Raw genomic sequence first — 24,935 nt, 5'->3', positions numbered from 1 at the left:
TTAGGTCACATGTCATTTGTTGGCTGACTGTTCCAAAGATCATATTGCAAAGCTCCATTTGCTCACTGTGCACTTTCTTCATATATGAAGCTTTGAAAACTGGGATGAAAGCTACACTGTGCAAATTTGACTACAGGGATTCTGCTGCCCTTGGCAAATGGCAAATGTCCATCCTCAAAAACCTGCAATCTACTGTGAAAATATTTACTTAACAGTTTTCTGCCCCAAACAGGCTTATATTGTATTTTTATTGCATCTACCTCTTCTGTTGGTAACAAATAACATTCAGGACATCAAGGCTATAGTATCTTACTTCTGAGGGTATTAATTCACAAATATTAAATGTTAAGTCTCAGAAATCCTAAGGAAAGTAGACTTGATGTAGAGAGAATTTCTGTTTTGGCTGAGGACTAACTCTTTTTGTGTGAAGAGACATTTCAGCAAACTCTATTCCTGAGGTAAAGATAAAATTTCATAAAACTACAGGACTGTGTGTGTAGGACACAGCTGTGCATTAGAAGAAGGTTCCATATCTAGGTCTGCCATTAATCTCCTGTTGACTTTGCTGAGTGAATTATTTCCTCTAGTGTCTTCCAAGTTAGGTTGCAAGCTTTTGAAGGAATATTATTCAGTAGAGCATACATCTTTCATGTGCTGCAGTGGGGGTCTTCAGCCCTAGTCGAGTGATGTGCTTTCCTTGGCTGTATGAACCTGTAACTTTCCAAAGCCATCTACACTGTTTAACAATATGACACTGAGCTCTTTATAGAACAGAAATCAGAGTCTTTCTAAGAATCAATCTGTTGACTCTTGTCTTCCTTTTCATTCTTGTCTCTTTTTTTGGTCAGTAGGAAGGGGAAGTAGAAGGGAGGAGGGGGGGGCATGGAAACAGGAGAGTGCAGAACTCTCCTGCCAGACCTCTAATGTTTGATATCCACAGAAAAAAGGAAAAGACCTGTGAAGTGGCTGGCAGTAGACTCAACCTTAAACCTGTAAAGTTAACAGAGTTTCCAACATCTGGATTTACCTGCCTATTTGCTATTGACATAAAATAGAGTGTTCAGGTCACTGAGTGGTATGGATTTGAGGAGGACTTTCATACTGATCTTTATTAACATGAGGAAATGCAGTAAGTCACAGTAGGCAGAACTTACACTTTTGTACAGTACAAGGTACAGCTGGACAAAGGTGTAAGTTCGGGGCCCCAGCTGCTAGCGCAGCATCAACACTCAGTAAAATGAGCACTGTGATATAGAGAAACAGGGTGAGGTTTAAAAAAAAAAAAGGTAAGAAAAGGCAGATTTCAAGGACCAAAACATTACTGCTATGTCAGGTATGGCACTAACAGATAGTAAATATTCTGAATTTTAAAAGTACCTACATTCCATCTGGGGATCTGGGAAGGCTTTATAACTTAATGTGAAAGCAATGTGAATCCTGCCAGCTTCACTGACTCATGCATCTTGACTTGTCTGAACTCAGAACAGTTTATTCTGCTGACCTCTAGCTAAGCAGGATTTTACCTCTCATGTACTGATTTCCTCCTTCTTATGTTGGCATAAGCCTCTCTGGAAAAAAAGTGATATGTTTCCAAATGAAGGATTGCCAAGCGGTTCAACTGTTTTTCTCATTTAAACAGTAGTGCTTTCCCACACATGCAACCAAACAGGAAAAGTGTCTCCACCTGACAAACTTACTTGTGCCTAGTAGTCTCACTTTTGCCAGACTTTTTGTTTGTTGAATGAGTAGACTGAATATATTCTGATAGTACTGTAGTGTTCACCCTCTGTTCTAAAAACATGGAAAATACCTTGCAGTAGGATATGGGATGTAGCTTTGCAGGGTGTCTGTTGGAAATATCTGTCATCCAGCCATCATGAAAGAAACAAAGTGCCGTTTAGATTTTTTTTAATGAACTCACATTCAAGTTCTACCTCTCAGAGAAAATGGTGATCACAGCACACATGTATTATAAAGAAAAGCAAGCTAAAATTTATTATGCATAAGCACAGAAGAAAAAGCCAAATACCTGACATTGACTTTTTGTTGATTTTTGCGTAAAACACATTCTATGGAAAAATAGATAAGAGCATCACTAATAATTTATAATAGCCCTGTTCAGAGACAGCACAAACAAATTGACAAACACAACTACAAAGAGAATATTGCATATGGGAGACGTACTATGCTCACTGCAAGACACTGCCAGCAAGGGATCATAAACAATATATAATGATAGAGATCATTGTTCAAGTTGGTTCAATGTGCCACTTATTTCAAAGGCTGTAATTTAATTAATTCAAGCAGTATCATATAATGATACAATATCAGTACTGCAACATTAATCATTACATTGATAGAAAATACTACAGGATGAACAACCAAGAAATCAAAAACTCGTGTATTAGGAGATGCACTGTCTGCAAGGAACTATGCGTATGCACCCACTACCACTGCATATATGAAAATATTGTACTGAAAAACTTGATCTATCTAATCGTTATGCACCTGACACATTTAACTTTCAGAGGAAATCGTCACAGAGGAAAGCTGTTTCCTAGCTATATTCATACCTGTGGAATTTATAGCCACTTGGGAACTCAGTGGCTAATATTAACTAACAATTTCCCTTAGTGCTAGTTGGGCAGCATGTATAGCCAATAACATATAGACACAAACATACAGACACACTATTTTATAGGTAAGTAATGCCAAATAAAAATACAAATGTACTTTCTCATGTTGGTACATCATATAATGCACGATGTTGGAACAAAAAGCTAAATGTGGCAGCAATTCACAGTAACCATTACCACAAAATAGATGGGCAAAGAACTTGCAAAACAATTACAAAATAATTAATGTCTAAATAATTCAAGAACATGGGTACTTAATTAACTTGTATATAGTTGCCACAGTTAATAGAATTGCAAGATAAAATTAAACACATGTATGGAACCTGTAACAGAACTGTATTTTAGACAATGTTAAGAAAGAATACCTTAATATCCATAGGAAAAATAACCTATTGCTAAATATATAAAGATCTCAATTTTCTAAGATGATGTATAGTTCTGTATTACATACTAAACACTTTTTTTTACTGAACTGTAATGAAAATAAGTTTATTTCATTATTCATTTTTCATTAGGCAGTAAGTAACTTATACAAAGCTACACAAAAATAGCAGGCTATTCCTCAAAATATGTATTTATTCTCCTAAGTAACTAAGACATGTAGATAAATTTAGTTGTTTATATTTAGGCAATCAAAACTAAACTTTAAGCCTCAGGTCTTTTTCCAATGAGAAGTCTTAATGTGAGGTCTTCTATAGAAATTAATAAAGATTCCTTATGTGACTAAACATATGCATGATATGATACATGATGTATAGTAAATGCATGAGTGTCATTTTACTTTCAGACTTAACAGTGTCTTGTTAGAGTGAATTGGTCCTTATAGGCTACAAAATATTAAATCACAATCAACTTGTTATTCCAGTTAGAAATAAATAGATGGCCTAGCAGGAAACTATGTCTTACCATAGCACAAATATTTCATGAAATGTCTTTATATATTTGATCTAAAAATATCATCTATTTATTAATACTTCAATATTTCAACCTTTCAAGTAACTTATAAAATCAAAACATATTTTTAATTTTCTACACACACAGTTTGAAAAAAGGAGCAACACATAATTATTCTTTTCAGACACCTTTGGCAGTTCAAAATTTAACAGTTTAAACACTCATGAAGAAATTTAATGATGAAGTAACTTTTTGCATAGACTAGAGGGCCAATACATTTTTGTATATACTGTCAGTGGTTGCATTACAGTACAATATATAACAACTTTGACAGGAATTTTTAATTACTACCATATCTTAGTTCTGCAACATTATCACTACTGCATCAAATGAATTAGGTAATTGTAGGGAACAGAATGTTCATTGCCTATTCTACAGAAGTGTAGAGTTACTACAAAACAGCATGTTTAATTTTGAAATGTCATCAGATTGTCAACAGCAATGGTTTGTGCCCTAAATTTATTCAGTAGTATGAAATTCTGCTCTTAGTTATACCACCCCATTCTAGTGATTTTAATCAGGTTTTGGGCACAGGACTGGGGTAGAATGTAGCATAGTATTTATCCCACTACAATTCTCCATGACTTTGTGTATTCTGAGATTTTTTAAATTAATCTTATTTAAAAATTGAAGCACAAATGCTTAAGCTATATGTGGTTTCCCTTTGCAATAATGGAATAGGAAACAGGCCAGGAAATTCAGTTACATATAATTCTGCAAGCCTTTCAGGAAATTTACAGCTTTCTGTATTGGAGTGTATTTACATACGGGCAAAATAAGTTAGAAGTTGTAACTGTCACTTGTCTCTTGATTTGCAGCAATCCCAGAATACACACAGACTCAACGTGTAAGTTTGGGGAATACGAATACTACAATGAAAATAAAATTCTTGTAGATTTTTTGAATTCAGAACAGCATGATCTCTTTAGATTTAGGTTGGTGTAACTAGAGGCAAAGCTGATTTTAGATTATTCCTGTTCTGGGGAGCTGTTGGTTTCATTACAGAGACAGTGAGATTTACAGGACTAGTGATTTTTAAGGATAAATTCAAGCTTAAGTACTGTATATTTCTGATGTATCATATTGATGACAAATTCTTGCAAAGTAATAAATAATAAGTGAAGGTTCAGCTAAGAAAGTCAGAGATCCTAGACAGTGCAAATATAGATAAGAAAAATATAATTTCATACAAGTAAAAAAAATTAGGACCAAATCCACATTCTGATTCACTGAAATAGAGGTTTTGCTAATTGAGCAGAAGCAGCCTGAAAGTATTAGTTGAGTTTGGCTATTTTGTTAGAGGAGAGTAGAACCTGACAAAGCAGTAGTAATAAGTAATTGCGAATGTTCTTTTGAATCTCACAGGAAATGCAAATGATGAGTTTTAGAGATAAATTCAGTTTTAAATATAAGAATAATAATTTGTTTCTCAAAAATTCAGGCATATCCCAGAGACACTTGTAAAAGTAAGGCTTTTATATAAAAATAGAAGATTGGATTTGCACAAAAAGATATTAAGAATTTAAGACAGACTCTGGGAAATTCATATATAATAACTGAAACTGCAGTGTAAAAACATATAGAACATGAATATTGTGATGCTTCCCTGTTGTACCAACGTATTGGAAGTTTCACAGTGAAAATGGATTTTTACTGTTGCAGATTTCTCAGCTTTTTTTTAACATTTTAAAATATTTCCAGATTTTTGAAATAATTCTAAAATAAAAAAATTAATTGGTTGCACACATATCAGCAAGTCTTTCTATTCATATATAGCACTATTTTGAATTTTCATTATATGATGTATAGAAATAAATAGATGCCAAAGGTCTAAAATCCTATGTAATACTTTGGAAAAACCAACCCTGTTAGTACAATACTATTTGCTTATAAGATGTACAATTACACCATCATTGAAACTGGTTTTGCATATTCAAATCGTGGAATGGCGTAAAACTACACACAAATAGATAATACAGTACATGTGCAATACATCATTACAAATTAATTTAACTTGTTTCAAAACCTGATTATTTCCTAAATTATTAACTCTATTAGTCTATATCCTGAACTCACTAACCCAGCAGTGTGGTTTTAATAAAATAAATACTGCCCGGAAAATGTGGTGTTAATAAACAGCACTCTGACACATATACTCTAAGTCAAATATCTGGAAAGCATGGTCGTAATAAAATACTGTTGTGATAGAACTGTGCAAAGGAACATTAAAAATTCTGATTTCATAATAATCTGTCCTCTGTAACTTGAAACAAAAATACTTTTATAGCTATCTGAAGTAGTAGTCTTGTAGTTATAGATATCTCATAGTTTGGTTGAGAGCTTGTACGGTACACCAAGCAAGTCCACAGTGACTTTACTCATACTTTAACTCAACTCCTACAAGTACAAGTTTATGACAAAAAACCTCCAAACCCAAACATCTTCAACAGTGCTAACAGATACTGATTTATCATCACATCACAGTTATCCTTTCTGGGGAGAGATGTGGAGCAGATCCACTTGCTTCTTCTATAACATGGCTTTTCTCCCATCCTCTTCGAATTCTCCTCAGTTTTCTACTTACACAAGGCAAAAGTAAAATGATCTTACCTAGAATTACAATGGAAGGCAGAACAAGGGCAAGAACAAAATTTGGTGGTGTATAAAATCTGTAATATTCTTCTTCAAAAGCTCTTTTCCATCCATAAATCAGTACGTGGAAAGTACTTATGAGCAGAGCGACGTATCCAAGTGTAGACTTTGATAAAAGAAAACAGGAGAAAAAGAAGAGATATTAGTACTTGGTCCTGAGAGCTCTAACCCATTGTTTTAACACTTCTATTAGACATTGTGTTAAAATCTCTTACCTATACACTATTTTAAATGGGCAGTATGTGGTTTAAAGTTCACATGTTCTGAAAACTATGGGTTGAACTGAACACTGATTTACAACATATCTCTGCTAGCATCTGTAGGCCTTAGTCAAAGTTGAAATGAAGATGTTTGCCCAAATTCTAAGTAACGGAAGTCAACCTCAGGATATGTATGTGAATAAGGAACAATCCCAGTGAAGTTACTGGAACTAAAGTTCCCTGTTTCTTAACTATGAGGGTAGATCACTTCCAAGATTTGTGATTATGGAATAATGCAATTCTCCTGGAAGAAATCTGAGCCTAACATTCCAGATTTTTATCACTGAGAGGTGCTGTTTGCTTCTTCCTCACAATGGCCTAGATCCATTTGCCTGAAGCTAGCATAAACTATCCTCACCTCTTGCCATCAGCTGTTGCCTGATGATTAATGGGAATATCTGGGCTGCCTGACAGGCATACGGCACAACGAAATGATGCAGTTTATCATAAACAGGTAGTGCCTGATGGAACGTGAAGTAGAAGGTTCCCACAGCACCCTGCAGAGGACCTCTTATCATATAATCCAGAGCATGCCACAGAAGGCAGTGTTTATAGGGGTCATTCGCCATTTCTGTGAATCTGCCCTTGTAAGAACCCTGTAGCCGCACTGCTCTGCAGACTTAAATGTATCAACCTTGACTTTTCCAAACCATGGTAAAAAAAAAAGACTACTATGCTTTGAATTCTGATGGTGATCAAATGAAGAAAACCTCTTTTTGGCCAAAACTGATGTAACGATTAACTTGGTCGGAAAACATTCATAGAAAATTACTGAAACACAATGAATAGTAAGAAAGGTAACTGGCTATCAAGGTTTGGTTTCATTCCAGCACACAGAGAAGCAAATTAAAATGCATCCTAAGGGTATATTATAGTTAGTGAAAGACTTAATTCTTTCTACTTCAAGATGAACCAGTTCGTAGGGAGAGAAGAATGCCTGAGCTAATACTACTTGCAAGGATTCACGGATATAATGGTATGAAAAGGAAAATATTTTTGTTGATTTTTAGAGGTTGGTACCATGTTTTTTAACTTGGCAATACTTACGCACTTTTTTGCCAATGGTTTCAAAGCCATGTCGGTACGTTCTAGGTATGCTGCACCCCTTTTTTAAAAAGAACGATTTGCTCCCCAAATGTTCCGTAAGAAACACAACGAGACAACCGCTTGTGGATATGAAAATGGCATATGCAGTATCTAAATGGAACTTATGCTAAGAAATTTGGACAGCAAACAATACTATAAAACCTGACGCTTGAATATGTTATTGCAGATTTTTGCTGGTATTACTGTCCTGAATTCATTGCTGTTTTATCACTGCCAGCAGGGAAGAGGGCACAACTGAATCATATCCCTCACTTCTTTGTCAGGCTTACTGGTGAGAACTATAATAATTCTTGAAAAAGAAACAGGAGGGAAATGTTATACAGGCTCTTCCCAACATAATAACAATTGGAAAAAAAAAAAAAAGCTTATTTGATTTCCATATGCAAACTACAGTTTTAAGACATCTATATAGCCTTTATATGTAATGGTCAAAATGGAAGCTAAGAGTTACATCAGTACATTTTGAACTAACAGCACGAAGAAAAGAAAAACATATGATGCACCCCTATTAAGTTCATTTTTTTCCTTGTGGAAAGTTGCCATATGCTTCTTTGAAGTGTTGATAGGTCATGTGCTAGTATATACTAGACCATTTCAACCACTCACCTAAAAATCTGACAACAAAGACATTCCTGTTGGAGCTTTTGTCAGCTACTGATGGTATTTTCTTCTACCAGGCCCTTAACTGATGTATTTCTGTGCTGTACTTTTGACAGTAATAGCACCACTTAGCTAGAAAGAGGATGTCCTCCACACAACTTAGCATTCTGAAGTATTTCGTTTGTTTAGTTGGGGCAGGTCCGCACTAGAAAGTTCCATTAAGAGCATTTATCCCAGCTTGCAGCTGCTGACAATGAGTTTTCCAGAAGCCCAAGCAAGTCTGGCTGTGTTTGCTGCTTAGGTAAAATGCCACTGCAGACTTGATTTTTCTGTATCTGCAAATGTTCAAACACTATAGCAATGGCTGTACACTAGGAAAATGAGGAAACTCAGAAGTGGCTGAAGCAGCCTTGGATGAAAAGACATCAGCTAGTACTGGAAAAGGCACTGTTGGGCAGCTGAACAATAAAAATAACATCAGTTGGTAGCAGTGGATCTTGGCCAGCAGTAGTGTCAGAAAGCCATATTCCAAAGTTGACCACCCCTACGGATGCTAAATTGACAAATATTTCAATTATTGAGAAGTAAGTTATGATTCTCCTGTGGGAGTTATTAATTGCTAGAAAGCAATCTGTTTAATACTAGGAAGGTGAGGAAGCTGCTGTCATTCAGGCGTGCAATGTTATTTTCTTCTGCACAAGATTATGATTGGACAATGTGGAGGAAGGAATACAGGGATTAAAGACAACAGATTTCCTGAATAGTAGTTGTGCTTCAGATGGAGTACACATATTGCATTTCTGTCCTCCTTTCCTGGCTTCTTAAGACACAGACGAAAGGGATGAATATGTCTACAAGTGCTGGAAGGTCACTCATACTGATGTTACCACAGGGTGGCCAGGAGAGGCACAGGATGCTAACTTAGTTGAGAGCAGAGAACTTCTGAAAACAGCAAGAAGGGATACTTTTCCTTCAGTGGTAAATTTACATCGGTGTGTGAGTAGCAATAGTTTTAAGTCATGGGAACCCTCTGTCTAGGCTCTAGGAGGGCTGCTGGGAAAAGGGGAAGAGCATCTTTGGTTGCTTTGCTTCTCTATTTTCCATAATACTGTGTTTCCTGGAAGCTAATTAGATTAGCACATTTCCTGTGGACTTCCCTATCTTTTAGCTTTTCTCTAAGTCTTCCCTACTCTTTTTTTTGCCTTCTCCTTCCTGATCAAAGTCAGGTTTTTAGCCAATGTGGGGGATTCCCAACCAAAGCCACTGATAAACTGGACAAACTGACATTGTTGGGAGGGGGGGAAGTTAGAGAAAAACATAGAGGAAAAGATGCAGGAGGAAAATCCTACAACGTTACCAGGAAGATGTACACACATAGCGACATACACATATAGCGACACAATCTGCTGTAGGACAAATCTGGTTCAGGAATTTCTACCTTCACAATAGTCAAGTAGTTCCAAGCAATTTATATATACAAAAAGTATTTTCCAAACCCTACATTTATGCAAGGTTTACTTCAGATTCCCCCAGTAACAGGATATTGCTAAAATTATAAACAGGCTGTAGCAACTTTGACTGGAATTTTACCCATAAAATTGATAAATACTCAGGCCTCATCCTTCTTTACTCTTGGGGAAAAGTATCCTATTGTTGTGGGAGAACCAAGGCAGGACAGCCCTTCCTCAGTGTCTGTGCACAAGAAAAGTTTTAATAATACTTTTAATTAATAAAGAAAAGTTTTAGTCTCCAAAGAACTGTGGGATTGTGCTAGCAGACAAAAGGAATATCTACAAAAAGATCAGCTTCCTACTACGCAAATGGCAGATTCGCACTGATTTTTGCTAAGAAACCTAAAGCTTAGCTTTCAAAGCCAGTCTGCTCTGTCCATCACCACTTTGAGTGATGTATTTTGGACTTGAACTGTTAGGCCGGAAAACAAAAGCAGTAGTTAGTTATGCTTACATTACATATTTACACTTTAACTTCCTTTAGAAGACTGAAGGACCTGGTGCAGCACTGCTTGCAGACAATGTTCTCCATTTCCATGTATTTCATCTGAACGTTCAAGGACTGCTTTCAATAAATGACTTTTTCTGTTTTCAGTGTTTTAGTTTAGGCTGGTTATTCTGCTTGCTCTGACAAAATACGAATTCTTTTTTATTTCTTGCCCATGTCTTCCTTTGGTCCTTATCCAGGTATGTTTAGAAGAGAAAAAGAAGAGCACTGCAGTGGTGGTTAAGAAAATTGATGCATTACTTTATCATCCCCAGCTTCTTCCCCACTTCTTTGTTCAGTAAGCTCCAACTGCAGGTCATGTTAAGATGCCTGCAAAGTTCCATGTGAAATTTCCATCAGGTAGGATCAGCTACTGAGCAAACTCTTTATCACTGTCTCATTCTGTGGCTTCTTCATTTGGATGTCATGAGCGTTTCTGTCTAAATCATGATGAAGTAACTGGATATTTGTTTTGTGCAGTGGTCAGCTCTGTACTCCAGCAACTCCAAGTTTTCTGCTAGTCTCTTAGCTCCTGGTAGGCCTGACGCAATAACTTTCTTTTGCGTCACTATTCAACTTTCTCACATCTCCATTCATATATTCTGAGGGAATGAGTGGAGCCTGCACTGCTTCTCCTCTCAAAGTCCTTTTCCCATAATTAAGGTATTTTTCAGGGCTGACACCTGTGTTGTGAAACTAGGCTGGGTAAGATGGAGGCATCTCCAAAACAATTGGGGATATCAAAGACACCAGTGATTTCTGGGCAAAAACATTCACAACTGGTATGCCTATGGTATCAGGCAGACTGTTTGAAGATCTCTTGGAACCACTGTAGGTAGGGGAGATGCTTCTCAGGACTTGTACTACTGGAACAAGGCTAGAAAATAGTCTGTACTGTATAAGTTAATAATTTGTTAATCCTAAACTTAGATTTTCTTAGTAGGACTCAAGACTGAGTATGTTGTAGCAGTAAAACTCTTTAGAAGAGGCCAGATCCTTATTTTGATGAAACTGTGTTTACCAAGATGAGCAAGCAATAGTATGTTGTCCTCAGTGGGAAGTGCTGAGGTGAGAAACTGTCTAAGTGTGTTGACTGTCTGATTCTTCATCTGTCAGATGCAAAACAAGTTCAGCAATTATTGTAGGAAATCATCTGAGATTCAGGACTAAAGCTAGAGATATACTGCTTTTCCCAGCTGAAAAAAAGCAGCACTGAGATGATGGGCTAATAGTTCCACTGTCTGAGATGGAGGAAATTAGGTTCAAATTCACTTCATCATATTGCACTTCAGCAGAAGAAAAATATAAAAGGCACTAAGTATTATGATGTTTTATCTGTTCTCCTTGCATACTGGGTGCAATGAAGCTTGTACAGAAATGGACCCTCCTTTTACTTTAGTGAGGGATCACTGAAAGTCTGTTTTCTGATTGAATAAAGCAAGAGGACTTTTTTGAAGGAAAAGTAACTAAACAAAGAGCAACTTACTTACGTCTTGAGAAGTAATTAATTACAAAGTAAAATACATTTTCTGGTTATTAACTGTCAGTAGTTCAGTATTTTTTGTAAGAAAAAATTGCAAATGATCATAATTAATTACCAACATCAGTTCTTTTCAGCATGTAATGCAGTATCAACTGTAACCTCTAGAGCAAACAACTTGTTCCAAATCAAATTCCTGAAACAGACGATTCATTGAAGTTCATAATTATTTAAATTTGGAACTATTTTGACTTTATTTACAGTGGACATAACTGCAGTAAATATGACACAATAAAAAATGCCCCTGTAGACACATCATGATGCAATTATTGTGTGGGTTTTGACTCAGACACGCAAGCTGGAAATTTGAAAATCTGAGTAAGGAAAAATAAGACACAACTGCTGGGTTTGTGGCTGGAAGTCATTACTGTTTAAAGGCATCACCTCAGTCACAAGTGAATACATGTTTTTTCCTTTTGCACTGATTTACATCATCCAAAAGCAGTACTATTGTTCCCCTGCACAGAGAACTCTGGATGGCAGGGATGTTGTAACAATAAAAAATGGGTATTGGCTCCCTCTGAAGGCTCAAAAATATGGGCATGAATAAACAGTTCTGTCAGGGGAACTCCAATTTGAAAAATTTTTCGGCCAATTTTTTGTACACCTACCGAGAGTGTTCCACCACCAGAAACCCTAGGGGAAGGGAAGACATTACAGATGGAAGACTTCTGACAACTACAGCCAAAGAAGTGTTCCTCATCACTCCCTTTAAAATGTAAATTACGAAGGACAACTCAAGCCCTGAACAGTAAAGTCAGTGCCTGTATTCTGAAAGTTGGAATTTGTACAGTGACAGGTCTAAGAATTAGGTAATATTATTACAGTGGATGTGCTGAAAAAAAGTTAATCAGAAAAAAGAGAGTTAAGACTAGAGTACTCTTTCCAAAGTCAGAGAACAAAATAACAAAACCCGAAACTGTGTGTACACATTTGTGAAATCTATTGCAAGACTGAATCCTAATAAAATTATTTATCACAAGTTTGAATCCTAATAAAATTTCTTATCATTGACTGCTACCTAAAACTAATGGCAATTTTGTTTGGAAGCAAACATTAGGCTGTTTATTAAAGCCTGTATTTCTTAGTATTTTGTGCTGATTAGGTCTGTCTGCTGTAGATATTTATCTAAGGAAGGAGGGCAGCAGAAGACATGCCAGGCCCTGGAAAAGCCTCTGTTTTAATAAACAAAGCTAGTGGGTATTTTCAGCTAATAGGAATAACACAGTTGAGAGCTGTATTAATTTCACACAGTGGAGGGGAAGCAAAATTGAATGAATGACACCATGGCTGTCAGAGGCCTGTGCAATAAACATCCTGCAGGACAAATTAAGTCTTCAATTTTAACAGTTGTGTGCACCTACATATAGTAGCATCTCATCAGGATCATTGTCTTCAGAGAGTTCGGCCAAATTTACCCAATTTGAATTCATCAAGAAATTCTAACAAGGGAAAATGAATAGATTAGTGTTCATTTGGTCTTAGCTAAGTGGTTATTTAAGACCAAGAAGTGCGAAATGCAAATTCCTATTCTAATACTCATGAAATGCTTAATTACTTTCATGGTAATGTATCTGCTGCATAAGGATACGTTGTTTTTATTAACTTACTGGAAAGAGGAGAAAAATAAGCTCTCACCATGTTGCAAAGTGCTTTTGTTCATCATCATCATCAAGGAATTCTTGTTAACAACAAACCCCCCCTTATTTAAAAAGTAACCTACCTGAATGAAACTGAACTCCCTCCAGTTTAAGGCACTGTTTACTGAAGGGATGGAAGTTACTGCCAGCAAAGAAAGCAATCCAAGACTCATTATTCCAAAGGAGATATACATTTCAATTCGCCACACTTCTTCCTCATTCCAAGAATTTTCAACATTTGCATGAACCTGATGAAAGCACAGAAAGGAAGCACTTTATTCTACAGAATATAAAAATATCACAGAAGTTATTTTGCTGAGTAGAAGTCTACAGTCATATGACAACTATAAAATGTGGTCAAATATTTTAGAGGTTTCCTCATGTCTTGGAGAAAAACAACTATTTCCTTGCCACTAGTATTGGCTCTTGTTAGATTAAGAATATGTTAAACACGGAAACTTAAATGAGTTGTTAAAAGAAAATTTAACATTATCTGCTATTTATAAAAATTATGTTATAAAACAGATAGATCTGTGTATTCTTATATACTGTAGAAAAGTAGCTGTGTTCTTCAGACCCTGGAAACTTAAATTCTGTAACATAAATTGGGCAAACCAGCAATTTGGTTTTAGGCTGTAGCATTTTGAAATAGTTTAGCATCATTTCCTGGCTTTGCTTCAGCTCCCTATGCTAAGTCCAAGTTACTTTGCCTATTTCACTGTTGACATCAGATACATCCAAGATGGTTCTCATTGGAGAGCTTTACAAGAAAAATAGAAATAACTCAGGTCCTTAACAATTAAGAGGCTTGGATATTTAACTAGTTTTCCACTTTCAGGTGAACTATTGTGATATGGCATGGCTTTAAAGAGGCTGACCAAGAACATTAGCAAGTGAGAATTTTACAATATTATTAAAACCAAGATAATTTCTTAGTAAAAGTATCAGTGGGTCCTTTACTAATACTAAATGTGAACAATTACAGTTTCTTGCTGCCTTTTAATAGTTTTGCTCTTCCTGACTTTCTCTTCAGTTCAGTTTTTCATGATAGCCCTTGCAGAATTTGCGGACCCAATCCCTGCTAATTTGTTCCATTTGATTCGATTTCCTTAGTTTGCTTTTCTTTCTGTTCCATCACAACTGTATTTCCTGCAGATTTTATGTGCTGAATGGCAATGTTGCTTTTCTGGCAATACTGCTTTTCTGCTACTTTAGAAGTAACAATAAGCTACCTCAGTGACAAACAGGAGCATCAGACCCTCTTCTAAAGGATGACAGATTTACCAGAGATTGTTTCAGGGTTATGCAAGACCAATTGCTCCTGGGAACTGTCAGTCAATCTCTATTGCCTGTAATAGATGATGTTCACATAATTTTTAATGAATAAAATATTTTTACCACTGATCCAAAAATGTTACAATGTAACAGCATTTTTATTTTGTAAACACAGATGTATCTGTAAGCATTATTACATTATCTACCCTTATACTTTTCACACTTGTAAATGCATTTATGACATACATGCTTCCGCTATATGTTGTGTATATATAGAGAAGAACATTTCTCAGAAGTTTGCCGCTGTTGCTCTTATCCTGTCTATCCTACATTCTCCTTTGTATATTACTATCAGGGGCTTAAGAACAACACATCCTTGGTTCCTGTTACCACACAAACTTGACTGCAACTTGACGCGTGAGGTGACCACAACGCACAGATATTTCTTTTAGTCTCCCTTCTTATTTGGCACTAGCTATGCATAAGATAACCCATAACATTCTCCTGTTAAAACAGTGGAACAGATTAAGAAAACATACGTATTGTATTCATGAGCCATATGCATACAGTCAAGGCATTTTTGGCTCACTAAACTAAAGATTCTCTTACCTGTTGGTATGCCATATTGAGGAACAAGTATCGCTCCGATCTCCGCATAGGTAAGCAGAGGCTGTATGCCACATGCACTGTTGCAAAGAAAAAACTGAGCAGTCCGAGCTGCTTTCGACACTGGAGCCAGTTGTCCAGCCAAGGTGGAAATCGCCTGTACTTAGTACCATAGTAAAGCTGATAAGCAGCTGCAATAAGTCCTGGTAAATACACTAGAGAAAGCAGAGTGATAGCAACAATTGGTAGAGTCTTGTTCACAATCTCAATGGGGATCTTGTAAAAGTCACTCTGCTGATTTTTCACATATGGATGGATTACATCTCTGATGAAGGAATAGACGAAGAAAAATGTTGCCAGGCTAATGGCAATCACTACAGGCCCCTTCCACAGTGTGAACAGTCGCAGAGGTAAGTTTTCAATCTCTCTTGAAGATGACAATGCCCCCAAATCAATAGGAATAAAACTGAGCTGGCGGGCAAGCTCAATAACTTGATGGCGAGCCTGAACATTGTTACTGCATATATAGACCTGTTGGGAAAGTCAAGTGAATCGTCTGTAGTCAGAGAGAGACTCAAGGGAAAAAAAACCACCCAAACCACAAAAAAAACTTAAGGGCCTCCAGGTCAAAAGAACAGCACTACTGCTGAACTGTACACTGTTATCCCAGTTTATATCACCAAGATGAGAATGAAACTACATACAAACCCAGCTAAAGTGAAAATATGCACACTGATTTAGCAACAAAGTAACCAAAATGAAATTGGCTTTTTCTTGACTGTGGGATGCCCTAGTAATCTGCAAATTGAACCCCACCCTCCACTTCCCCCCAGATGTCTACAGGACTGTATTAAACTCGAAACAGTGGCTAAAGGCATTTCAGAAGACCATGAGTATCTCAAAAACACAGGAATCTTGAATGATGACCCCAGAACAGCTGTACCGTAAACAGAATGCAAAGCAGAGAACTGTGTATTCTCTGCATGTAGAACAATTTTAGCTTAATTTCACAGAAAACACAGAAACTAGCAGCCAAATACCAACTCCTTGTAAAGACCAGTTTATTACATAGTGAAAGAAATGCACTTTTACAAAGTACTTTAAAGTTCCTTTAAAATTTAAGGTGGGCTATAGTTTGCCCAACGCTGTTTGCTGACCATCTGCATTAGAGCAAACATGATCTCTTTTGACAGAAGTTAATTACTTATAGTGCAGTGCTATTCTGAAAGAGGATATTTTTAAAATTATGCTAATTCTATGTCAATTGCATTCCTTTTAAAAATCTACCTGAAGTGCCAGAAAACTCAGTTTAGCCTCCAGCAGTCATGTTATACCAGTCATTTCTCATGCGTTTCTCAGAGTCCATAGAGCTGTGAAAGACTTGCATAGACTTAAATCCTTTCTATCACTTCAGCAAAGCATGAAGAACATAAAGCTGCCTTTTCTATACGCAGGATGGATTTGGGGAACATACTGGTAAGGAACTTGAACACGATGTTCCCAAGTAGTCCTGGATCAAATGAATGATCACTTAGAAACATATGTGCCTCCTTCTGTTTCCCCATATTTATGATCTTGGGACATTCTAAAAGCTAGATAAATTCTTTCATCCACTTTGCTGTTATGTTGAATGCATGCATTTTTAGAACAGCTGACTCCTAAGCCCTTTGATCAGGACCTCACCTTTCTGTGCATCTCTTTCAATAGCTCATCCCATGTAAATTAATACTAAAACTAAAATATTCTGGGAAAGGCTGCCTCTATTGTTGTACAAAGCATAAGGATAAAAACTAATGCATTTCCTACAGAAGACATTAAGACCCAACTCCTCTCCTCTGTCTATAGTCATCTAAATGTCAACTGCCTAGTCTAAGCTAGTATCCACATTCCTCTGCAATCTTTAAAGATAAACAGGCATCCCAGGAAACAATTTGGACCACTTACTCTATATATCTTACAGTGGAATGAACTAGACTCTGAAAGTTTTAGTAGCCAATAAAATTTAAACTAAAAGCTCAGCCTTTCAGGTATGCTAAGTCAGGCAGGATAAATCCCATGAGTTCTGGCTGCTTTCATTCAGTTCCTGTTGTTTTCATCTTATAAAGAAGTTACATTAATACAAATATAACATTTACCTGTCTGCTGGCATCCTTTGGTCCTAACTGCAGTGACCAAGCTGAAACAACATTGAATCCTTTGACAATCAGGGAATCTGGGAAAAGTGATGCCAAATACTCTGCATTGGAGTCCGGATATTGGTCTACTCTTGTATTATTGCTGACATCAATCAGAATTTTACCAGCAAGTAAATGTTTGAGGTCCCACAAAGAGGCGTAATGTTCTCTGTGTATGGCTACAAAAATGATGTTTGTTTTTGCTACTGCATCTTCATGGTGAGTGACATCAACCACATGGGGAAAGAACTCAGCAGCAAGTTTAGGGTTTCTGCTTCCTACAACTATGTGGTACCCGCACCTGATAAGTCTAATCGTCAATGACTTAGCAAAGTCTCCGCTTCCAATGATGCCTATTGTGATCTTACTGGCATCCTTGATGCCATTGGCAACATTTGGTAGAAAAGTTTCATTGAGGTTTTTAGGACTTCCCATCATAGAGATTGATTCCATATTTCCAAGACACCACACCTACAATGACTTCTTCTGGGAAAAAACAAAACAAAACAAAACAAGTAACAGAAGGAAAAATTTAGCATCATACAATTTTATGAGACATCAGAAACCATAAACACCTCTGTGAGCAAAATCTGTGGTTCTAAGTTTCATGTTATATTTTGTCCTTAATAAAGTACATGCAAATCAATTTTGTCTCACAATGTGTCACTAATACAAGGAGAAACATAAAATACTTCAAGCACTTCAATAATACACTTACAGAAGTAAATGATATTTTTTCCATCTTCTATTCCCTATCTTCCGCTGCCCCGGAATACTGGACCACAAGATAACCCTGTGCTCCTGAAACTAATGGTTAATGGAATAATAAGATACATGTAAAGAGTCCTGGATAATCATTAAAAATATTAGAAGGTAGAGATAGCTAGCCTGTGGACACTGAGTTCAAGGAAGCTGAACTCCATTAAAAGCTTATGCAGGGTATTATTGTGGTATCCTATATTGACCAGGACAGAAGGGATGCAAAAGTCTCAAACCCGCAAATGTCATGGTACCACCATGACAGATATCCATCTGACATACTCACCTGTCAGCCTGGGAGATGGGCTGCCCACAAGCATCCATTGGCAAAGACAATTTGCCAGTTTCAATTGCCTTGAAATTTGTCAAGACCTATTCACGAGATCATCAATGACACTGCTAGGTCAGACTGCTAGGTCTGGCCATGGATGTATAAGGATTAACTGTGGGTGCAAGGGTAAAGGATTCAAAGCTAGAGGTCAAAAATACGCATAACAGAATTTTCTGACTAAGTAGAGAAGATAAATCCTGGAGACAAACACATAGGACAGCATTCCATGAAAAGCTAACGGCAGGAAGAGAGAGATTTCATGCAATAATAAAAGGGAAGAGAGAGTTTTAGGGTTCAAATTCAGTGCAGTAAGGGAGGCTTTGAAGAACAGATGCTAAGGCTCACAGAAAGTTAAAAGAAATACTGCTATAGGTTTGGAGAGAAGAGTTTACGGGACTGCAGTATAGCTGTAACAAAGAGAAGCAGACATAAAAAACCCAACAAAACATTCCCCAGGAGGGAAGTCTTCACCTGAAACCACAGTTAAGACCTAAGTGGTTCTGCACTGTAGAACAGGAATGAGTTCTGAAAATGAAGAAAGCAGTGAGGAATGGCAGGCTGAGAAGAAAAGAGAAACCATGAGGTTGCTCTCTTGGGAGCTATTCCAGACCACATGGAAAAGAGGAGCTGAATGAACCCTTTCCTGAGCGACCATGGATTAGTTACCATCACACCAGCAAAAGATGATGTGATGATAACTAAGCACAAATGGGGGACTTTATGCAGCCATCAGCTAGGAATACAGTATGTGTGGTGAACAACCTTCTACAATTCAAAGTAGCTTCATGTTTCAGAAGTCGGAGGAAGCTACTTAGAAGAATGGATGCTTTTCATTTCAGCTTTGACTAGAAGGGAAGAACTCACTGAAACTGGACAGACATTCTGCATATGGAAAACAATAGCAACAGTGACCGCAAAACCAGTATTCCAAGAAAAGACTCCAACAGTGAATCTTTCTGGCAAAGGCAGACCACACAGATTTTCATGCATACACTGAAAAAACATTGATTTCTTTCTTACCACATGACCTGAAATGTATCTAACACATGACTAAACTACCAGTACTTCCTGTACCATGATGAGTTCACATCCAGGAACATAATGAGAATAGCTGTATTTTGATGACATAAGAGATACACATAAACTAGATATGACAGAACACACATGCTTTCACCACCTGACTACAGAGGCCCACTTTAGTTCATGCCATGTGATGTGAAGGCGCTGCAAAACTTTGGGATAGAAAGAGAACCACCATGAGGAAATGGGCTACCAGTACCATTTAACCATACTGCAGTCTACTTCCAGCTTTTGTCCAAAGGATCCTTAGGAGAGTGGACATCAAGGATTTGGAAATGAGGAATTGCTCTGGTGACCGGACAAAGTTTCTCACTGCCTATTCTAAGGAAAGTAGAGTGTGAGGAACAGAATAAAACCAACAGACTTCATAAAAAAACCTCAGGGAATAGGCAGACATGACTTCGGCAAGTAATTTAAGAGATGGAAGGGAGCAAAGAGCTGGCAGTTACTGAAAGAGACTATATTCAATGCACAGTAACAATTTAGAGGACAGAGAGTGCATAAGATTGTTTTAACTGCATTGGAAGAGCTTTAATGATCTAAAAAAGTCACACAAAAAATAGAAAAAATTAGAAGGTGTGTATGTGCATGGCTAAGGAACAGTATAAAGAGACAGTGCTATCATGTAGGGATACAATCAGAACAGCAACAGTACAGAAATGAGTTATAAATGGTGAATGACATGAAGGGCAACAAGTAAAGGTTCCATAAATGCAATAAAAGACAGGAAGCAAGGTTTATAATTTCAGAGGAAAAGGAACAAATTATAGGTGACATAAAGTAGAACAAAGTGTTAAATATTTATTTCAAACCTCAGCAGAAAAGTTAATTGTGAATAGATATTTAATGAAATTAAATTTAATTAATTTAAATATAAATTACATTTAATGAAATTCCATTTACAGGGAGAAAGAAGGTGAAGTCAAAGTGGGAAAGGATAAAGTTAAAGGTAAGATAAAGATTTTCAAGTCAGCAGACACTTATGAAATGCTTAAAATGCTGATTGAAGTGACATCTTGAGAAGTCAGAGAGGACAAGAGAGACAGACTAGCATGTACTTCTAAAAGAGGGGAGGAAGGAGACTGAGGAAAGCAAAAACTTGTTAGCCTAACTTCAGCCTCTGGATAGATTTTACATCACGTTACTGAGCAAGCAATTTGTAAATCGTTAGATGGGATGCAGATGATAAGAACTAGCTAAGGCGGGTTATTCAGGTGCAGACTGCAACAAACCCTTATTTATTCTTTTACAAAATACCTGGCTTCACAGGCCAGAGAGGTAGTGACACAAATTTGACATCTGCCCTTAGATAAGCTAAGAAAACACTACAGAGCTATGTCAGCCAGAAGATGACACAGACGTGAAAACCTGCTCTTGGAAAAACAACTACTTGGAGAAACCCGAACGCGCACAAACCCGGGCAGTCACTGAACCTGTGAGCACCCGCTCGGGCGGCAACTTACGGGGCGCGGGCTGAGGCGAGGCGCTGGCCGGGCGCCGGGCGCAGGCCGGTGTCCCCCCGGCAGGCTGGCGGGCGGCAGCGCGGTGCGGGTGTCTACCCCTGAGGAGCTCGGCGGGGCCCAGGTCCTGGCCGGCATCTCCAGCTGCAATGACAACATTGCCCGTGGCAAGAGCGGCGACCCCACCGCGCGGCCGCTCGCCGCCCCGCCGCCTCCGTACCGCCGGGCAGAGCCGGGGCAGCGCGGCCAGGCCCGGCCGCCGCGAGGCAGGGGCAGCCCGGCTCCACATCACTGCCACGCACCCGGCCGCCCCTCAAGGCTGCCGGTGGCCAGCAGCACCCAGCCCCGCTGCGCGACCCGCTCCAGCTGTCGGGGGCCCGACACCGCCAGGCCCGCCAGAGCCTTCCTGGAGACGGGGACAGCCGCGGCGGGAGCCCGCCGCCACAACGATGGGCAGCGAGGAAACACCGCGGCGCGACGGCGGGCACGGCCGGCCCGAGGGGGCGCCCGACGGGGATGGAGCCTCTCCCACCCCGGGCCCAGCACCGCTCACCTCCACCGGCCCGCCTGGAGGACCGGCGCCACCGCTTCTCCTCCTCAGACTCCGGCCCGCAGTAGCAGGCGGGCGGGCAGGAGGGCGGTGCCACTCCTACCGCTGCGACCCGCCCCCTGCGGCCGCTCCTCCGCCGCGGCCGGGCGGGCAGCGGGCGCACTGCCGCCTGGGCTGAGGCGGCGGCAAGGTGAGAGCCGCGGGGACTGCGGCGTATGGGGGAAGAGAGGGGCGCAACCGGGCCCGCGGTGCCCTCGAACTCGGCACCCGGTCACTGTGCTCCGGCCACAACCCTCTCAAGCCTGCGCAGCACCTCCAGCACCCCCAGACTCGGGGTCCCGCTGACACAGCGCAGGGACCTCGTCGGTCTCCAGGCGAGCTCACGGCCCCGAGTGCAAAACGCACCTCTCCTCCCGGTCCCCTGCCCTCATCGGCTGCTACGGGTCTTCAGCGGGAGCTCTCCTCTGGCTGCTTTTCCTTGTTCTCTCCTGGCAGAAGGGTGCTGCTGGCCCTCAACCAGTACCCGCTGCAGGGCCAGGGGTGAGGAATCATAGTCATGGAATCATAGAATAGTTTGGGTTGGAAGTGACCTTCAAAAGTCATCTAGTCCAACCCCCCTGCAATGAGCAGAGACATCTTGAACTAGATCAGGTTGCCCAGAACCACATCCAGCCTGGCCTTGAATGTCTCCAGGGATGGCGAATCCGCCACCTCTCTGGGCAACCTGTGCCAGTGTTTCACCACCCTCAGCATACAACAAATTAATTCCTGGTGGGTGCTGGATGTGCCTGCAGCCCAGGCCGGCTTCCCCGGGTGTAGGCAGCACAGAGGTCGCTCCCCATGGTTGCTGTGTATCCTGTGTACTTGTTATACAAAATTCTCATTATAACAACTGTTATACAAAATGAGAGGACATACAGGGTTCAAGTCCATAAACACAAAGCTAAACCGCAAGATCTGAATTCTACATTGCTTGGCCAAGAAAATTTCCAGCTGAAGACAAATGGAGTGTTTTCCTCAAAAAGTGTAGCTTCTGATTTACCAAATAAATTCCATCTTTCCTTAAGCTGTGCTGTATATATAACAATTTGTAACCCTCGTCCCTTAGTGTTTTACACATTTAAAACTGACCAACACATATAATAATGTATGTCTCTCATGTAGCAGCAAAAACTAATACATGCACAGATTATTGAAAGGAGCCTTATGATTGTGGTGATACACTGAACATACCTGTTTTGATCCTTTGTGTGTGCATGCTGACTTGTTTCTGTAGTGCTTTAATTGAGGACTTAGGCAGAATAAACCATGTAATTAATTCAAACATTTGTTTCAATACATAATCACGAACAAGCATACCGTAGAATCTGAAAAAAGGGCTGAGAAACTTTTCCTTTGTGGTTCAGAAGCCATTTCCCCCCAATTATTAAATAAGTCATTTTCCTGACATTGAAAACATGTATTTTTACAGTATTTTTAAATTTGGTAAACAGATGCACAGAAAACCTGTTGCCTGATTTCCTAAACTGCATTTTCAGCTCCCAGACGGTGAGGACGGGGTTGATACTCCATAGAAGCCAGTGGAAAGGTGAGTCCATTGATAGATTACTCAGAACTGAATTGGCCTTTTCCATTGTGAGAACTATTTCAGCCCTCCAGTTGCTTGTTCTAATGTTCTCCTTTTCTTTGCTATTGATACAGAACTCATTATCCTAGGCTTGTTTTTCTGTAGTCAGTACAACTACAGTAGTATGAGCTCAAAACTTTTAGTCCAACCAACAACAAACTGTATCAAAAGAAAAAAGCAGAATGTTCTTTCTGCATTATTTTTGGCTGATTCTCCTTACATGCTACTTTATACAACTCTTGTAGCCATAAAAATATTTACATTCAAATAGGCATATTTATTCATGAGACTAACTCGTGTGCCTCAAAATGATAGTGCATCATGCATGATCAAAGTAGTCACAATCCTGTAATTCTTAATTTATTTGAATTATAGCCTTAATAAGAAGGCTGTAAACCTGATTGATTGTGATTGCTTTCTTGTGGGATTTTTTTACATTATTACTCCAGCACAAGATCTCTATTAGAAGACTTAGACCTTTAGGAGATGATGCCTTAGAAGATCTGTGTTGATTTTGTAGCAGGGAGATGGCTTTTTTGTTACACAGATAGTGTATGGTTAATGACCCTTGAATTCTGTTACTCGTTTCTTGTGCAGCTGTTTACCATGTGAAAGTGTCACAGGTTCTGTCTTCCAGCCTGCACTATGTAGGGTGTGCCAGCTCTGCCCCTGCTCCTTCATGCCTAACCCACTTGGTTTCCCACAGATTCATTCAGTGTCATTTCTCACCTACATTGTTCATTTCTTCTCCAGCTGTTTCGCCTCTCGCTCTGTGCAAACCTACCTAGCTTTAGGCTTTGTGCACAGGGATAAATGAGGAAAATTTTGAGTCATGGTCATTTACCAGCCTGTTGAACAGACACCACTAACTTGATCTCTAATACATATAAAAATTAAAATCAAGGCAGTTTGGGGGATTTAACTTGATCCTTGGACCTTTTTTTTTTTTTTTTTTTTTTTTAGTTTGAATATCCTTGTTTGAAATTGAGACTGAAACAGCTACAGCCTCCCTTCCATTGCTGTGTAACTGGCCCATTCAAGCAGGAGAAATGTGAAGAGTTCCCTGTTTTGCATGGAGTATAGCATGAGAGCAAGAATATATACAAACATTTTGTATACTTAAACTTTCTGCAAAATTGGACCATGTCTCTTTAGTGAGAGGATAAAACTGGATAGTTAAAGTTCTCTAAGATTATATACAGAGATCTATGGGCAACATAATTCTCAGATATCCTGTTAAAAGGCTATCTTAAACTGTTAAAGAAAGGATATTATTTTCTCTTAGCAGGTGTTTTTCTTTCTTTAGCAAAGTCATTTGCAAAAGTCTTTAGCAAAGGGCAGCATTATTGTTCCTTCCTTTGAAGGATGGAACATAACAAAGGAGTTTCCAATTGGCAAATGGAAACAGATATTCTGGTTCTTCCTCTTGGCAAGGTGAAAGCAGAGCCCCGGGGATTTCCCTGTGGCAAGAGAGTGAAAACAAACACACAAAAAATTTGCTTCCTATCAGGACAACAAACCCGAATACAATTGTTTCTGGCATACTACCCTCAACACAGCTAATTTCGTAACTTAGCAGAAAAATACAGTATTTCCCAGCCAGGAACATTCAGGCCAATTCTTTCTTATGGCAGCCTGCAATTACACTAAAAATAAAACTTATACCTCTTACCCACTCTTTATAAG

At 38.9% G+C, this 24,935-nt stretch overlaps 1 protein-coding gene across 3 annotated transcripts; it reads right to left on the bottom strand.

Annotated features, from left to right (window-relative positions):
• Nucleotides 1-2,680: 2,680 nt before the first annotated feature.
• STEAP2 (STEAP2 metalloreductase) lies at nucleotides 2,681-21,683 on the bottom strand. Of its 3 annotated transcripts, none has more exons than XM_030503178.1 (6): nucleotides 21,626-21,683; nucleotides 21,076-21,216; nucleotides 17,404-17,928; nucleotides 15,272-15,799; nucleotides 13,471-13,635; nucleotides 2,681-6,348 (listed from the first exon to the last, which is right to left on the bottom strand). In XM_030503178.1, the coding sequence occupies exons 3-6, from the start codon at nucleotides 17,893-17,895 to the stop codon at nucleotides 6,064-6,066; spliced, it is 1,470 nt and encodes a 489-aa protein (XP_030359038.1). In that variant the 5' UTR covers nucleotides 17,896-17,928; nucleotides 21,076-21,216; nucleotides 21,626-21,683; the 3' UTR covers nucleotides 2,681-6,063. The 3 variants fall into 3 exon arrangements, with proteins under 3 accessions (XP_030359038.1, XP_030359044.1, XP_030359052.1); XM_030503192.1 differs by lacking the exon at nucleotides 2,681-6,348 and adding an exon at nucleotides 12,812-13,189; XM_030503184.1 differs by lacking the exons at nucleotides 21,076-21,216; nucleotides 21,626-21,683 and having other exon boundaries at nucleotides 17,404-20,349.
• Between the last annotated feature and the right edge of the window lie 3,252 nt (nucleotides 21,684-24,935).

Source organism: Strigops habroptila, chromosome 1, assembly GCF_004027225.2.
Source record: "Strigops habroptila isolate Jane chromosome 1, bStrHab1.2.pri, whole genome shotgun sequence".
Classification (NCBI taxonomy): domain Eukaryota; kingdom Metazoa; phylum Chordata; class Aves; order Psittaciformes; family Psittacidae; genus Strigops; species Strigops habroptila.
The sequence above is the reverse complement of the archived record's forward strand: the minus strand, read 5'-3'. Positions and strand labels throughout refer to the sequence as shown.

What these genes read in the sequence shown, in the direction of transcription:
- STEAP2 (XM_030503178.1), bottom strand. Translation starts at nt 17,895, where the DNA reads ATGGAATCAATCTCTATGATGGGAAGTCCTAAAAACCTCAATGAAACT. An exon ending in CAAAGGATGCCAGCAGACAG is followed by an intron (nt 15,800 to 17,403) that starts GTAAATGTTATA and finishes CTTTCCCAACAG; the next exon opens with GTCTATATATGCAGTAACAA. An exon ending in GGGAGTTCAGTTTCATTCAG is followed by an intron (nt 6,349 to 13,470) that starts GTAGGTTACTTT and finishes CTTTTATCAAAG; the next exon opens with TCTACACTTGGATACGTCGC.